General features: G+C 46.0%; 1 protein-coding gene across 8 annotated transcripts in view; it reads right to left on the bottom strand.

Moving 5' to 3' along the window:
- Positions 1–16,179, bottom strand: part of FMNL3 (formin like 3) — a 52,593-nt gene extending 36,414 nt beyond the window's left edge. For 7 of the 8 annotated variants that reach the window (XM_069580804.1, XM_069580803.1, XM_069580805.1 and 4 more), the window contains exon 1: positions 15,660–16,172. In XM_069580804.1, the coding sequence (XP_069436905.1) occupies positions 15,660–15,785 (126 nt within the window). In that variant the 5' untranslated portion in view covers positions 15,786–16,172. Of the gene's footprint in view, positions 1–15,659 lie in introns of all 8 variants that reach the window. The other variant, XM_069580802.1, reaches the window with a different exon arrangement.
- Positions 16,180–17,289: the final 1,110 nt, after the last annotated feature.

Raw genomic sequence — 17,289 nt, 5'->3', positions numbered from 1 at the left:
TGGGCCCACCTGGGGCTAGGAACCGGCCAAGCCCCTGGATGAGCAGCGTGGACCGGACCCTGCCCAGACGGGCTGTGCTGCCCAGGGACCCCCTGCCCTGGGGGCCTCTCAGGAGCTGGGATCCAGAGTCCACAGAGAGTTGTCTTCACTATTTCACTTTTCTCTTGTACTTCAACTCCCCAAACTGCCACTTTGCTAAAATATTGCTGCTCTTCCTCTCTACCCCTTTAGCTTCTTTTTCTTCATGGCACTTATGCCTACTCAGCATTCCACACAGACCTGTGTATTGTGCTGATCACTGCCCCACCAACAATATGACATCCACGGGCCAAGTCCCTCTGTCTCTTCTTCACTGTGGGACCCCTAATGTCTAAAATGCTAACACTCAATACATTTGTGTTGGGTGAATAAATGAGTGGTCACACAATCAGACATTTAAAAATTCTACTTTTGGAACTTCCGTAGTAGTCCAGTGGCTAAGAATCTGCCTTCCAATGCGGGGACACGGGTTTGATCCCTGGCTGGAGAACTAAGACCCCACATGCCACAGGGAAACTAAGCCACAAGAGTCCACGTGCCTCTCGCATGTCACGACTAAGGCCAGGTGCAGCTAAATTTTTTTTTTAATGTATCACTTATTAAAATGAAAAAATACGTGCCTCCCAATGGATTATTTGAGAGGCAACTGAATAATGCCAGCCTCCCAGGAAGCCCCATGAAGCCTGTTGTTGGACCCTAACATCTCTTGCAAATATCTCCCTAAAGCTCACCCCCCCAGGCCCACAAACCCTAACTCACCCAGAGCAGGTACTCCAGGGAGAAAATGGAGCAGTGCCTAGGGAGGAGACACATTTCTCTTCCAGTTAAACACAGCCCAGGAGCTCTGCAAATTAAAAGCTCCCTCTTTACTGAATCCACTCAGCTTTAGTTATAGGTCGCACTTTTTATTTTTGTAACCAGCCAACCCACCAAATTATAGGCTCAGGCCATGGGCAGGCACGCCAAACACTGGGGCCAGCCTAGCAGAGGCACTGCCCTTTCTGGCCTGAGGTGGATATAGGAAAGAGGGCTGGACACCAGTCAAACCTGAAAGAGCAGAGGGCTCGATCACCCTGCTGGGCAGAGCTGACTGAGGAGCCTGGTCTCACTCGGGCCAACAGGCTGCCCGGAGGAAAGCCAGATTCCGGGACTCTCCACACAGCAGCGACAGTGAACTCTTCACACTATACAACACATCGGGTCACTCCCCAAACTCCTTATCAAGGCTGATAAGTTTCCATGACCTGAGCCCTGGTCACCTTTCTTCTACAATCCCTGACGTCTCTTTAGCATCCTTGTTGACCAATCTGGCATTCCTCCAGTTCCTCGGATGTGCAAAGTTCTTTCCCATCCCAAGGTTTACTCCCTTTTCTTAGAAAACCTACCACTCAGATCTTTATATCTGGCTGTGAAGATGAATGGGGGCGGCAGTAGTACTCAGGTGGGGCTGGGTCTGCAAGACTGGAGCAGAGAGACCCCTAAGGAGTCTACTACAGCAGACCCGGCAAGAGATGAGGACCAGCGACGGCGGTGGTGGTGCACAGAGAGAAGGCAAGAGGAGCAGCAGCCAAGAGTGAGCCCCAGGTGTCCAGCCTGGGTGACTAGCTGGGAGAGGGAGCCATCCCACTGCCCCCCACCCTAATACAGTGTACAAGAAAACGCCAGCAAGCAGAAAGGAGAACACACGCACTGGACACGATGTAATGAGTAGTATGAAATGAACACCTAACATAACAAGGTATTGTTAATTATATAAATTATTTAGTACACGACCACATTCCACTTTAAAGGAAGGCAAGACAAGTTTGGCAAAGGCAAGAATTAGCCCTAAACTTGGTGACTAGAAATAGAAGCATCTATATTTTTTGAAAGTGAAAGTGTTCATTGTTCAGCTGTGTCCGATTCTTTGTGACCCCACAGGCTGTACGTAGCCCGCCAGGCTCCTCTGTCCAAGGAATTCTCCACTGGAGTGGGTTGTCATTTCCTCCTCCAGGGGATCTTCCTGACCCAGGGATTGAACCTGGGTAACTTGCATTGCGGGCAGATTCTTTACCGTCTAAGCTATCAGGGAAGCTCTTCAATTCAGTTCAGTTCAGTTGCTCAGTCGTATCCGACTCTTTGTGACCCCATGAATCGCAGCACGCCAGGCCTCCCTGTCCATCACCAACTCCCAGAGTTCACTCAAACTCACGACCATCACATCCATGGCATCAAGTGATGCCATCCAGCCATCTCATCCTCTGTCATCCCCTTTCCCTCCTGCTCTCAATCCCTCCCAGCATCAGAGTCTTTTCCAATGAGTCAACTCTGCATGAGGTGGCCAAAGTACTGGAGTTTCAGCGTTAGCATCATTCCTTCCAAAGAACACCCAGGACTGATCTCCTTTAGAACGGACTGGCTGGATCTCCTTGCAGTCCAAGGGACTCTCAAGAGTCTTCTCCAAAACCACAGTTCAAAAGCATCAATTTTTTGGCACTCAGCTTTCTTGACAGTCTAACTCTCACAGCCCTTAGACTTCTGCAATTCAGGGGTGACATTTGGGATCATTTTCCATCCAGTTTTACTTAAATCAAATTATTAGAATTCTCTAACCTGTAAGGACTGAGCGGGTTTTTTGGTTTTCTTGTATATTTCAATCATTCATTGTTACAAGCAAGACCATGAATGGCCAGGAACCACTTATCAACGAATCTCTATTCCCCTCTGAAACTCTGGGCAGGAAGGCCCCCAGAGCCTTTTCTAACAATCAGGCGCTCTTCAGACTAAACTCTCTGTGAACTGGCCAACTGTTCTGATCCAAGCTCATGTCTGTGTCTAGAACTAGGATCTTCTACCCTGACAGGTGGGTCTCCTGGCTGCCTTTCATAGATCTGGCTCATTCCTCCTCTTTATTCCCCTCCCATTCTGCTCTAGCCTTCCGCTTCCTCTCTCCTAATCCACACCTGCCCCCTTTAAGACCTGACTTCAAGTCCACGTCCTTCTGAGAGCACTGCCTGATTAGCAATCCTAGGCCATGCTAATCCTTCCCTAACCCTCTAGTCCTTCTGTGCTTGGAGCTATGTGGCCCCTCATCACCTCATGATCTCATTTGGTCTTCTCAAAACACATGTGACTAGGCAAGACAAATAGTCACCCCACGCTGTGGATAAAATAACTGAGGCATACAGAGAACCTCACAGATAACCTTGAGGACATGCACTTGTTTTAATTCTCTAGTCATTCAAAGTACAGTTCTAAATGTATATTTTGTCTTTCTATTTTTTGTCTTCTATTTTTTGGTATTCTCCAAAGCACTCAAGAAAGTGTGGTATATACAGCGGGCACCTAAGACCTATTTTCTTAGTAAAGCAAGAAAGGAAGGAAAATTAGATGAATGTAGAAAGTCTCTCATAGGTTCCAAGGCTGCCTCTGGCCTTCATTTAGAGGAGCGTGTTGGTTACATTCTCTCCTAACAACCTGTTTTTGCCTTCCAAGGACATATGATTTGTAATTAAGTACTTATTCATTTAATATCTACATTCCCATAAACTCCATGAAGGCAGAGGCAATATTTGTTTTTCACCACTGTATACCCAGTGGTATCACTGGCACAGAGTAAATGAAGAAGGAAACATTTGTTGGACAGTGAATGTCCTATGGGATAGCTGGGATTCAAACCCAAGCCTGGCTGGGATTCGGAAGCACAGACCTTCCCACCACACCTCTCAGCAAAAGATGACTTGTCCTACTTCCCCTGATTTCTGCTGTAATGTACACAGTCCCCACCAAAACAATATTGAAGGCGAGGGAGGCGCTGACCCCAGAAAGAGAAGGACATTGTGGTTAAGGATGTGGGTTTTGGAGTCAAACTGCTTGGATTCAAATTCTGACTTCACCACCTACCAGCTGTGTGAACCTAGGTGAGATATTTAGCCTTCTTGGATCTCCATTTCCTCATCTATAAAATGGAGATAATAACTACTTCATAAAGTTGTGGAGATTAAGTGAGATAATGTGTATAAAGTGTCTGCCAGGTGACCAGCCTACCATTAGCACACAACAAATATTAGCTGTGAAAATGATGAGCTATTCGTGTTTCTGGGAGACTAGAATCTAGAGAACATAGTTTCCTAAGTCAGTTCCCAGCTGTTGAACTGACTTAACTTTGAGAAGCTTAGCTGCAGTGAAGCCCAGAGCTCATGTTTATTCTCTTTGCTAACTTCATCTGCTAAAGCTCTGCTGAGGCTGGAGGTACAGCTTTCAATAGCCTAGAAATGAAAGAGGCTAAAAATACACAACCTGCCTGTGTCTGGCGGACTGAGATTGTGCCCACATTTATGAATTTAAAATATAGCCTCAGGGCATAAGGGCATCTCTTAGGATTCTTCCTACTATGAAAACTAGTGTCAAGCTCAGTACAGAGCAGGGAATGACCCCAGTGGTGTCCTTTCTCCCTCCTGCTCTCTTCTTTTGGATCAGTGCAGAGTGAGAGACAGGAGCTTTCTTTTTTGCAGCAAAAGTTGAATCTTCCTCCCCTATTTTTATTCCTCTTTTTCCCTTAAAGGAGGAACAAATATGTGGATATGTGTAGCTTAAAAAATTAATCAGCTCAAAAGCTTCTAGAATAAAAAAGGAATCACTGTTTGGTCCCCAACTCTATCCATCCCCCTCCACAGGTAACCACAGGAACCCACAGCTTGGTACTGATTGTTCCAGGCCTTTTTTTCTATACATTTACATACAAACATGTTGCTTTTTAAAGCATTATATATAGTCTTCTTTTAATTCCCCTTTTAGACTATTATATTTACATACACACAAATATCTTGGAGATTCCCATCAGCCACAACCATTTATTGAGGGCCTACCCAGTCCCAGGTATTGGGGTGGACAGTGATAAGCATACAGAAAGTCTCTACCCTCATGGAATCAACAGTCTGGGGAGAGAGATAATAAACAATTAAACAAAGAATTTTAAAATAGAAAATGATACAAAAGAAGTTAATAGGATGCTAAGATAGAGAATAATAAGGAAGAGAGGCCTCTCTGAGAGGTGATATTATAAAAACTGAGCCCTGAAGCGTAAACTAGATTGAACCATCTGAAAATCCAAGGACAAGACATTCCTGGAGAGGAAACAGCTTGTGCAAAGGCCCTGAGACAAGGAAGGAACTTGTCCTAACTCAAGGAAGGCTAATGTGGAGGCTAGCAACTGGGAAGGCGAGTAAGGTTAAGGAAGTCAGCAGGAGCCAAAATAATGCACTCTTAGGGGCCAAAGCCAGGAGTTTGCTGTTTTTTCCTTCAAGAAGGAAACCATTAAATAAGACTTCTAGGCAGGAAATGATGCTATTTGACTTACAGTTCAAATTTGGCTGCTTTGTGGAAAATGGATGTGAGGATGGAGAAAGGGACAGTGGAAGAAATCAGGAGGCCAAGTTGTTGGATGTAATACAAGTCAGAGTTGATACTGGCTTGGACTGAGGCAGCAGAGATAGAATGGTAGATCTGAGACATATTTTCAGAGATGGAACTGGCAGGGTAATAGACGGTATGGAGAAAGCAGAAGGAAAATCGAAGGATAACTCCCAGTATTTGCCTGAAGCAACCAGATGAACGTTAAAGGAATAGATATGGACAGGAAATGGACAATCAGGTTTCTCCCAGATGTTTGCTGTAAACAATGCTGTCCTGAGGATCTTTTCCCTGCACCTTCATGCACATGCATAAACAATTCTGTAAGACAGCTTCCTAGATATGAGATGACCAAGTTAAAGTGCATGCACATATGAAACCAGTAGACCCTACAACATATCTTCTAAAATGTCTGTACCAAATTACACTACCCCTAACGGTGCATTAATGTACTATTAGTGACAATCATGTCGTTGTGTTAGTCACTCAGTTGTGTCTGACTCTTTGCGACCCCATGAACTGTAGCCCTCCAGGCTCCTCTGTCCATGGAATTCTCCAGGCAAGAATATGGAAGTGGGCAGCCATTCCTTTTTCTAGGGGATCTTCCCGACCCCGGGATTGAACCTGGGTCTCCTGTGTTGCAGGCAGATTCCTTACCATTTGAACCATCAGGGGAGCCCTATGACAACCACAGATGCTGTCAATCTTTAAAATTTTGCCCTGATGATTAGTATACAAGTGTATCATTGACATGTTCATTTCTTTGATTTCCAATGAGATTAAATTTTTTTCTTTAACTTTTAATTGTATAACTAACACATAAATACATTCTCCTTGTAAGAAGTGAAGTGAAGTCGCTTAGTCGTGTCCGACTCTTTGCGACCCTGTGGACTGTAGTCTATCAGGCTCCTCTGTCCATGGGATTTTCCAGGCAATAGTCCTGCAGTGGATTGCCATTTCCTTCTCCAGGGGATTTTCCCAACCCAGGGATCGAACCCGGGTCTCTCGCATTGTAGACAGACGGTTTACCGTCTGAGTGTAAGAAATGTCAACATAATATATAAACCTAAATTCCCTTTGACTTTCCTGTTCTTACTATTATGATTCCTTCCCTGCATTTCACAGGTATTCATTATTTGTATTCTTCCAGAAAAATTTTCCCTGTTCTTTAAAATCTGTATGAGCATCTTTTAGAAGCTGTATTTCTATCAATCCTTTTAGCATGAACAAAAATATCTAAACAAAAATTTTTACTTAAGGCTTCTCTAAGTAACATTTAAGCTGAGACCTTCTCCAGGTTAGTTAACTCCTCTGAGTCCTGGTTTCATCACCTCTACAACAGACATAAAATAACTGCCACATCTAATGAGATAATCGTGTAAAAGTATGTGGCATATACCCAACAAATGTTGAATTATTTCCTTAAGCAATACAAGTTAAGTCTAGGCATTTGGTGGAGCAGAAACCGAGCCACTCCTACAAGGATGAAATGGGAGACTCCATCCAGAAAAGTCATTCTTAACACTGTCCTGAAAAAAAAATTTTTTTTTCATAATAAATAAAGCCCTCCAAAGATCTGAATTTTTCTTCACAAAATTTTGGTATGAAATATTCTGAGTAGTCAATAAAAGCAAAGGTCTTTTTTGTTTTTCTTGGTAAGGTAGAAAGCAAAAGGAAGTAACTGCTAAAAACTGTATGTCAAAAATCCCCTTTAAGGCATGCCCAGGGAAGCCACAACCGCCTGGATTTCCCCAGAGACCTTAGGCCTGTGGGAGAGAGCTGCAGTTTGGGCAGGTAACACCTCCAAACACAGGGAGATGACCTAACCTTAGGGCCTCACTGCAAGGATGCCCCTGGTTCCCCTGGCTTGTCAAAGTACATCCTGCCATCCCTACCTGGATGTTCCTGGAGGTTGAGGGTCTGGCTCAAAGGGGCAGACCTCACCACAAAGTATCCTTAGTCAAAGTTAAGATCTCCAGGGACCAGAATATCTCCCTCTGAATGGCAGTCAATCACATTTCAACACGCTCTCTTTTTGGATCCACCAACAGAGGCATCCTTTTATCTGAACTGATAAATGACTCCCTTCCTCTTATAAAAATATTGAATACTGTCTGTATGAAGGAGCTCCTACGGTGGCTTCTCCTCGTCTCCCTTCCTATTCCTCTAGGCTCAAAGCCAGGGGTTCCCTAGCAGACCCAAGAACGGGTTTAAAACCCTAAAGGGCTGTGTGCATGACTAGAATCAGGAGTCACAAATTTAAGCGGATTTTCAAAAGGGTCCTTTACTCAAAAGATCCAGAAACACGGTTTAAAGAGCTTTAAACATATTCCCAACCTAAAAGAATATATCCCCTGGCTTGAGGAGCTAATGGGGTTAGTGAAGGTCAACAGTGAAATGTGTACCCCAAATTGCTCCTTGACAAGTTGTACGACAGAACTCACAGTACAGAAGGAACCAGGGAATCCGCCCTTAAACCTATGGACAGAGGTAATAAAAAGATGGAGGTCCAGCTCTTCCTTGAAGGTGTACCAGGAAATGGGAAAACCATGAGAAAAACCAAACACTGTTGCTCTGCCTTTACTTTTACTGCCCTTAAAGCTTCATCCCCAACTGGAACACAAAACAGCGAGGTACAGATCAACAGAAGATAATTCTCAGCAGAAGTGCTATTAGCATTTTGGGTAGGATCATTCTTTATTGTGTGGGACTGACCCAAACACTGTGGGATGTTTAATATTCCTAGTCGGGCACTTAGTCGGGCACTTAGGCATTTAGTTGGGCACTAAATGTCAAAAGCCACCCCATTTCCCCTAGTCAGTGTGATACCAAAATATCCTCACTCACCAAAAACTCCCCCTGGGACAATATCTCCCCCATCTGAAAACCACATTAAGAGGTGGTATACAGTGGGTAATGTATATGCCACAAACATTTAACTGTAGTACCTTTACAGATTATACAGTATTTTCACTATGTTGTCCTTTTCAAACATCTTCAAAACCTCGTAAAGTAGGTATAATCATTTCATAAAGATGAGACTGAATCAGAAAAGTTATAGACTTTGCCAATGGTCATCAGTTGGGGGGAGAAAAAAGGCTATCAAGCTGGATCAGAACCCAAGTTTCCTGATTCCAAAACTGGTGCTTTCTCTTTCAAAATATCCATGTTTTTTAAGGCTTCATGGGAAATACTGGGAGGATCTAGGGGTTGGCTTCCCAGTTCCCTGCAAGGAAGCTGGCAAAAACTGAGAGGAAACTAACTCTGCTCTAAACTGTAGATAGTTTGTAAAACTAGATAACCATCTCTGAAAGTACCCAAACACCAGGCTCAGGCCCTGCTCTTCCTTAGAGAGGGGCTGAGCAATAGGAGGAGGGCTATGACACTCTCTGGTCTAGATCTGAGTGGAAATGAGCGAGCAGGGGAGGAGGAAAGTGCATCACTTCCTCCTTCGAGTTTTCAGGGACCCAGAGGCAGGACTATCAGCCCAGCCAGCCCTGGGAATAACCTGGGAGAGGGGGAGAAGGTGGTATAAGGAGGGAACAAGGAAAGAGATGAGGACAAGAACTGAACCTTCATGGGTATTCAACAGCCTAAATCCTTCCTCTACTTGCAAAAGTAGTCAAATAATTCTGCTCTCCTCTTGTGGTTCTGAATATTACTTAGAACACCCTTCAAGTACCTCAAAGTACTTCATAAACTGAGAAGAATATGCATATTAGTGAAGGGAGTGGGGAAAACTGTTCGCCCAAAACCTATCCAGGTCCTCCTCTACCCAACACACAAACTCCCAACCCACAATTTTGTTGTGAAGTGATGGGAGACAGAAAGCATAAGAGACTCTGGGAAGAGGATTCAGAAAGATGAAAACAAAAGTATAGAGGAGGGTGGGAGGCGAAGACAACCAGACTAACTCAAAGACAAAAGGCAGCCTGACAGCTTTACATCTTTCCTGGGGGATTCATTCTCCCATGCAAGGAAAACAAGATATAAAAATGTGGCTCTGCCGAGGGAGGCAGAGAGAGACTGGACATGGGAACTCGGGAATTCTAGCTGCCTAGTTCATCTCTATTCCGGAACCTTCTTCTTCGTGGATGACAGCCTTAATACCCTACGTTTCCATGCGGTGCTATCCAGAGAGGGGACTCTCAAGTACGCGGCAAGAAGCGGGGAGTGGGGGCTGTGTGGAGACAGCACCCTCTCTTATCTTCAAAGAAAAAGGTCCTTCCTCTTCTCTGAAGAGCATTTCCGAACTGGAATGAACCCCCGGCCTTTCCCTGGCACTGCTTCAACTCAGCTCCGACTTGGGAGAAACATTTCCCTGGAATGGAGGGGAGCAGCCTGGCTGACCAGATCACACGCTGGCTTCAGGCGGCCAGCGCCGCTGTCCCTGGGCCGACTGCGCTCAGCTCGGGGCAGATTCTTCCGCTTCGGCCACAGAGCGGGGGCCCTGGCTCCGACCAGCCTTCCCAGGCAACCCCAGGGGCAGGGCAGGATCTGTGGTCTCATTTCCTCTCCACCTTGGCTGCTTTTTTCACTTCACTGAAGATTAGCTATTTCCACCACAGCCAGTTCCTGCTCTCACCAGCTGCAGCGGTTGTTTCCCCACAGACACAGCCATGAAGCACTGGTGCGGCTGCCACCTGGACCGCCCCAGCTGCAGCCACAGATCCCGCAGGTCCTGAGCTAAAGGGCTTTCTCACCCCAGATAAAAAAGCAGAATAGAAGAAATTAAGGGGCAAGAAGCAATTCTAAGAACTCCCCCAGCGGATATACTAGTACCCATTTTATCGTTATTTTAATCTTACATTATAGTTATATATGCTCTTTCATACATGCAAAATATTTTATAATGAAAAAGTGTGGAAAGTGTATACATCTTTTTACACAGAAATATGTATACATAATAAAATCCCCAACAGAGAACTAAGAACACATATAAAAGATGGCCAAAACATTTATGAGGAAATGTTCAAAGAAATGCAAATTAGAACAAGCTACTACTAATACTACAAGATACTACAAGATATTGGCTAATTAAATTGGCAAAAGTACTTAAAGCTAAACCATTCAGTAATGATTAGCTTATCGAGAAAGGAGACACATTGTCAGTGGAAAAGCCAACTGGTACAACCTTTTCAGAAGGCACATTTCCAAAGGCTTTTGATCCAGTAACTTCTCTTCCAACAATTTATCCCAAGGAAATAGAGATGCACACAAATATTTATGCACAGAAAATTCATCACAGTGTTAATTATAGTAACAAAAAGGAGCAACAGAAGAAATATAAGGCATTAATAAAATACTATATTATGGAATACTCTGCGGATATGAAATCACGATACTGAAGAATAAACAAATGAAAAAATGCTTAAAATAGTCAAATTAAAAATCAACTTACAAAACAACATGCACAGTATGACTAATTGTTAAAATATAAGTACATCAAAATGTTAAAAGTAAATGGAGAGATTATAGGTGATTTTAATTCTCTTCTTTATATTTTTTAATGTATTTCATACTTTACAAACTTTTTATTTCTAAATTTGCTTAAAAAGTGTTTTATTTTCATAATCTGGAGAAAAGAAGCTATTCTCAACCCTCCTCCCTCCCTTTAAAGACACTTCCATGCATTAATCCCTGTTTTTAAAAAAATCATTTGGAAATACTATTTAGGACCTGAAAAACATTATATCCTACAATCTGGCAAGTTCAATTTTGGGTTTCTATCCCAAGGAAAACTCTTAACTATTGAAAATGTACACCAATCACAACACTGTTTATGCCGGCAAACAGAAGCAAACAACTAAATGTCCAACAATAGGAGGAGAGTTAACAATAGTACATTCACTTGATGGACCATTGTGCAAGCATTTAAAAATGTTTACAGTGACTAGCCTGGGAAAACTACTGAAATAACAAAAGCAAATAAAAAAAAGCCATTGGATAAATATGTGTATGTATACACACACACTCCTATCACAACACTGTATTGATACAAAACTCTACACAGAGAAACAAATATGAAAAGTTTTAGAACACATGTCTCCATTTGCTAAAGGAATGGAGAAAATATGGACTTTTTCCTTCAATCTAAATTATAAATTGCCCAAACTTTTTTTTTAGAGAATGAGTATTACTTTAAGAGAAAAAAGAAAAAAAAGGTTGAATCTCCCTACGAGCAATGAAAACATCCTCAAATCACAAGGAGTCCACTGCATCAGTTCCATCTCTCTCCCACCCAGCCCTACACCTCCCCAATCTAACGCAGGGTCACATGGAAAAGCCTAGGAATTAGGCTCCTCTCTGCGGCCTAGGGTCTTCTCAATGGGGTCTCTTAACAAGGGGGTTCCTCTGGCCAGAGCTGCTGTCAAGAGCCTTTTCCCTCCCCCACGTCCTATCCCAGCCTGAACTAATTCACCACAATCCCCAAGGCTGGGAAAAACATTTCCACCATGGCGATTTGGAACTTGATATTTAGTCCAAGTTTTTCCCAGCCCCTTTCTATGTCAAAGGAGGCCTCTCAAAGTCTCTTGACAACTAGCACCCAGGCCAGTTTAGCTCCCACATCAATGCTACACTTATAGCAAAACCCCAAGTCATCAGTCATCACCAGGGAACTGTGAAAGGAGGCCATGGCAGGGACAGGCTGTCACACAGCCCCACCCTCATGCCCTGAGAGCCTCTTCTTGTGGGATATCCAGGGCTTTTTCTGGCATCAGAACCTTTAGACTTCATCTCAAATCTGTAATAAGCCAGCAAATAGAAAAATCAGGGTGAAAACAAGAAGAGCTATCCTTTTAAGACCATTAAAGCTCGCTGTCTCCCCTCTCTACGCCAGCACTGACCAGCACACTAGCTTCTGAGCAACTAAGATTGGGTAGTAATCCAGCCAGGATCAAAACACAGAAGGGGGCTTTACCAGACCAGAGATCGGCTCTCATCCTGATGTTAATAAAGAGGAGCTCCAATAACTGCCCATCCTTAACTCTCAGTCCTCAACAGAATAGGGGCTGCTGTCAAGACATGGGGTAAGGAAGGATCCCAAGAAAACAGTGTAACATAGCAGCTTCACAGCCTTTTTAATATGAAGGCACATCTGGAAAATAATATTGTTTGTACTGTACACAGAATAAACGGTGGAAGCTGATCCAGCCAGAGGGGATCCATCTGGGATGTCAGCTGCCTCCAGAGAGGAGAAGGGCAGCATCTCAGCACACCAGGAGGAAAGCCCCAGGTGAGGGCACCAGACTGGGGCAGCACTCTTGGGAACAATTCCTGCACAAATCACCTCATGGCTTCAGACCTCAGTTCTCCAACCTCAGCTGAGAGATTGTGGGTCAGATCATGTGTCTGTACCAAAAAGCGGGGAGCCTGTGGTCTTGACTCAGCAGTGATACAACTTCCCCAGCCAGGGTGTTTTTCGGGGGGGGGGGAGTTTCCATAGATATATTGGGACTGGGGAAGCCCTCCGTGTGACAGCAGCAGCATATCCTGGGACTGGCTACACATAATGGGGGAACTGGTTTCATCAGATTTCTGAACTGAAAATACTTTGCTGGGAATACAAGTGCTCTCAGATCTGAGTCATAGCTGAGAGTTACACATTTAAAAACTACTATTTACTGAGCATAGAGTAGATGCCAGACTATGCTAACTAAGGACTTAACTTCTAGTTTTGTTAAATTTACACAATAACCTCATGTGGGAAATACTATTACTATCCTCATTTATAAGAGGAACCTGGGACTTACAGAGATTAAGTAACCTGCTGGAGGTCAAATACTTTTCTAACTGGAGATTGTGAGGAGCCATATATGAGCCCATTTTGACTTGAAAATGCATATGATTACCCAGGACACCAGCGCATCACCTCAGCAAAACCAACAAATAACTTTTTCATAAACCACGTCCATCACAGTGAGGCTGACAATCTGGGAAAGAAAATGGTGAAAAAGGAGCAACCTGTCACACAACCAAAAAAAGAAACAAATCTATATTGAGTACCTGGTGCTAAGCACTTTATATACATACCTCACTTAATTCTCAAAATCCCACCAGGATGGGAATCATTTGCCCCATTGTACAGATGAAAAAAATCTAGGCTCAGAGAGGTTAAATCAGAGCCCCTGCCTTTTCTACTCTACTAAGCTTATCCTCACTGTTAGGAAATACACCTGAGCCTGTTCCAGGGTCAAACAGCCAATGGAGTTCCCAAAGGATGGCAAATTTTAGGAACAGAGGAAAGAGGGATCTTTAAGAGCCCCCAAGAAGAACTGAAATCTCCAAGAAAGCATGAAAAATGGAAAAATGAGGTAAAATTCAACTAGCCCCGGGCCTGCCCTGTCCCAACTCCCCATCAGCAGCAGAAAGATCAAAACAAAAGCAACAAGGAAACAAATCAAAACTTTATACAGCAAGGAAGGCTTGCAAGTGGGTGGTCAGGTCTCTGGCTTGACCTGAGCTTGCTGGCTAGTAATCAGGATACCTTGTACATTTTGTGAATATTAAGCCATTAACCTGCCAGCTAAACAAACGTGTCAACCAAACTCCAAAGAGGACATGACCAACTCTGGTTTTGCGCTCTCACAACAACCAGCCTGGTAGCCCCTACCTAAGGCAGTCCCCCATCAGTCCACCTTTCAACAGCCCTTTCTCTCCAGTTCTGTAGCTACCTCATGCCACTCGATGAGGGTTTTCACACCCTTACTGGAGTGCAGATTCCCTCCTACTCTTTTCCCCAACAGTTGAGCTCTTGTTCTCAAGGGCACCAAGTCCCAGGCTCTCCTCCTCAGCCTCTGAGATGGCCACAGCACATTAGTAATCACTGACTCACCCCATCCTCCTGAGGAGGCTAGGGGAAATGCAGAGGGTCACAGGATGTGTGGCTCAGATCCCTCAGGCCCTTCACAGAGCTGATGGGCAAGAGAGGTGCCAGCTTCCCTTTGGAACCCCGTGGACCCTCTCTGATCCCGCTACGGTGCCAATGGGCTGATGTCAGGCTCTCCACCATTAGAGAGGCCAGGATCTCTAGACAGCTTCACTGATGCCAACAGATCTAATCTGCCTATTCTAAAGCAGATGAAATCCAATAAGGCTGCTAAGTCCACAACTTATCCCTCCTCACAGGCAAAGGCAAAGTCAGCCTTTCTGGCCATAGTAACAATAAAGGCAACATTGGCACTGCCTCTAAGAGAGTTCTTGGAGCAACTGAGAAATATTTCCCCAAGTTTCTCTAAGATTTACCTCTGTTAGCAAATGTTCCATCACCTAGTTCACTTTCTCCAAAATTTCATTTTTAGCTCCAACATATTCTCTGTCTCCATCTCAGTGATATCGATCAGATCTTCTGGTTCCAGACAGCCATTAACATCAATGTCCAATCCCCACATCAAAGGAGGGTCCCAAAGTCAGCCCTAAAACCTCACTTATACAGATCACTTAGGAACCTACAGAAAGGCTAAAAAGAAGCACAGGCACAAAACAAAAACCAACCACCAGGGCTTAACATAAAAAGGGGGGCTGTGGGGGAGGCAGGATGGTTTGTGTATTGTTTCAATTGGAAAAATACACTAATGAAATGGTTTATCCACATGTTCAGTCCTTTTAGGCAAACCCACTTTAACTTTGCAGGATGCCTGCAGGCCGTTCTGAAAATAAGTAGAATGGCATCACTCTTTATTCCACCCCCTTCACGAGCTGCCAGCCCCCCTCCGTTCCCCCTCCTCTCCCCTAAACATCTGGTCTGGGCTGGGAGTAGGACCCACTCCCTGGAAAGCCTCCATGTTAACAAGAGAGGCGGTCTCCCCAGTCAGAGAACCCGGACTGAGGATGAGGAATGGGCCGGCCCGGAGCTTCTGAATTCCCCCTCTCCCGCCAGTTTTAGAAATGAGAATCCCAGGGATCTGGGGAGACTGTCAAGGAAGTGGGGAGAAGTGCGAAGGGCGGCAGAAGAGGGAGGGAAGAGGAAGAACTCTGGATACTGGGGCGGTCCCGGGTTAGGGACCCCTCCTCCTAAGTGTCCAGAGGTAGAGGGTTCGCTCGGGAGGTCCCAGACGGGGCTGCTCAGCGCCTCAGAAGGCGCTGGTAGTCGAGGGCCATTGGGGGCCCTTACTGAAGGGGTGGGCCGGACCGAGGAATCCGGGCAAAGTCCCACCCGGGGCTCTGAGATCGGGGCGTGGGGGTTGGGGGGAGCAGTAGGAGGGGGAAGGGACAGGATCCGCTCTCACCAGCACCAAGGCGAACCTCTCTTCCAGCTCACAGGGCTCCGGCATCGGCATCTTGCCAGGCGGCGGCAGGAGCGAGACAGAGGGGGGCTCGCCCGGGCCCCCCTCGGCGCTCTCCAGGTTGCCCATCGCGGCGGGGCCCCCTCGGGGGCCTCAGCCCCCCCACCTCCACGCCCGGGGGTCCTGGGCTCGGCCGCTCGGACCCAGCTCTTCCCTCAGTGCCAGCTACCCCAGTCCCTACTCCTCCGCCGGGTCGGGGGCTCCTCGGGGTCCGACAGGAGGCGGTGCAGCGGACAGCGGCACCGCAGCGACAGGCACCGCGGCCACGGCTCTCACTCACACCCGCCGCCTCGCCGCTCTCAGCGCGCCGCCCCGGCGCTGCCCCTCCCCGCCCCCCGCGCTCTTTCCCTCCCCCCAACACTTCGCTTCCTCCCACCCACTCCGGGCCGGGACTCTTGCTTCCCCCCCGAGCTCCGACTGCAGCCGCGCGCCGCGCGCCCCATTCATGCAGACCCCGCCTCTCGCCCACGGGCCTCCCTGGCGCCCCGCCCCGCCCCGCCCCCGCCTGCGCCCGATTGACTGCAGCAACTGCCAATCACAGCGCCTCCTGGCCCCCGCTTCCCCCCACTCCCTCCCGGAGGCCTCGCGCCTGGCACTTGGCGCGCCCTGGCGGCCCTGGTGCGTATCTAATCACCGCAGTTGCTGAGGGCGTGAGGTGTGTCGGCTAGGGCGCGGGAAGCAGCCCTTTTCCACAACAGCTCATAATGTACACAAATAAGTAAGATATAGGGCACAGTGTGAAAAAATAACTACAAGAGAAGTAGAAACAAGTAGGATGCTCAGAAGTGGGAGAGACCACATCTGTTAAAGAGTCAAGATAAGGGAGATCATATTCGAACCATTCAGGGATAGGGAAATACCGTAACTGACAGGTGAAAAGGCAGTTAAGAGGAGACAGGTGAAAAAGCAGTTAAGAGGAGAGGACCTTACCAACGTTCAGAGGTTGATCTGATTGGATGTGAAATGGAGAGGCAGGACAATGCTGTTCTGGCCGAGGTCTGCTGGGTGGGTCATCATTTATGTGACGGACATCTGTTGTTTCTGCCAGCCGAGCCTATATCCCTCTTCAAGTGATAGCACCCCATTATGGGGTTCTGAGTCTATGTAGAGCGGAATTTCATGCCTGTCCCAGGAGGTCCCCATGACCCAGGCTTTTTCTTCCTCTACCTTTAGGACTGTTGTAGGGATTGACACTTGACCCAGAATATAAAAACTCATTTCTAAGGCTTTCACTGGAATCATCAGGAAAGAGGCACTGTCTTCCCAGAGTGGGAAGACTGCTGGATTGTGAGAATGTAAATCTGGAGCTGCTGGTGGCCGTCATGCCATCACCATAAGATCTCAAGCCTGTTTGAGAATGAAGTCAGTGCAGAGGAAAGCAAAACTAAGGAGTTCTAATAACATGCTGAGAACTTGACTCCAGCCATGCCTGAAGTTATCACCTTGACTTTTCATTCATTTATTCAACAAGTATTTACTGAAAAGTTCATTATATGTCACTGTTTGGATCATTGAAGACATATGTGTAAACCGGAAACGGTATACAGGAAATTCCCTGATGGTCCACTGCCAG

Source organism: Ovis canadensis, chromosome 3 (genome assembly GCF_042477335.2).
Source record: "Ovis canadensis isolate MfBH-ARS-UI-01 breed Bighorn chromosome 3, ARS-UI_OviCan_v2, whole genome shotgun sequence".
Classification (NCBI taxonomy): Eukaryota; Metazoa; Chordata; class Mammalia; order Artiodactyla; family Bovidae; genus Ovis; species Ovis canadensis.
The sequence above is the reverse complement of the archived record's forward strand: the minus strand, read 5'-3'. Positions and strand labels throughout refer to the sequence as shown.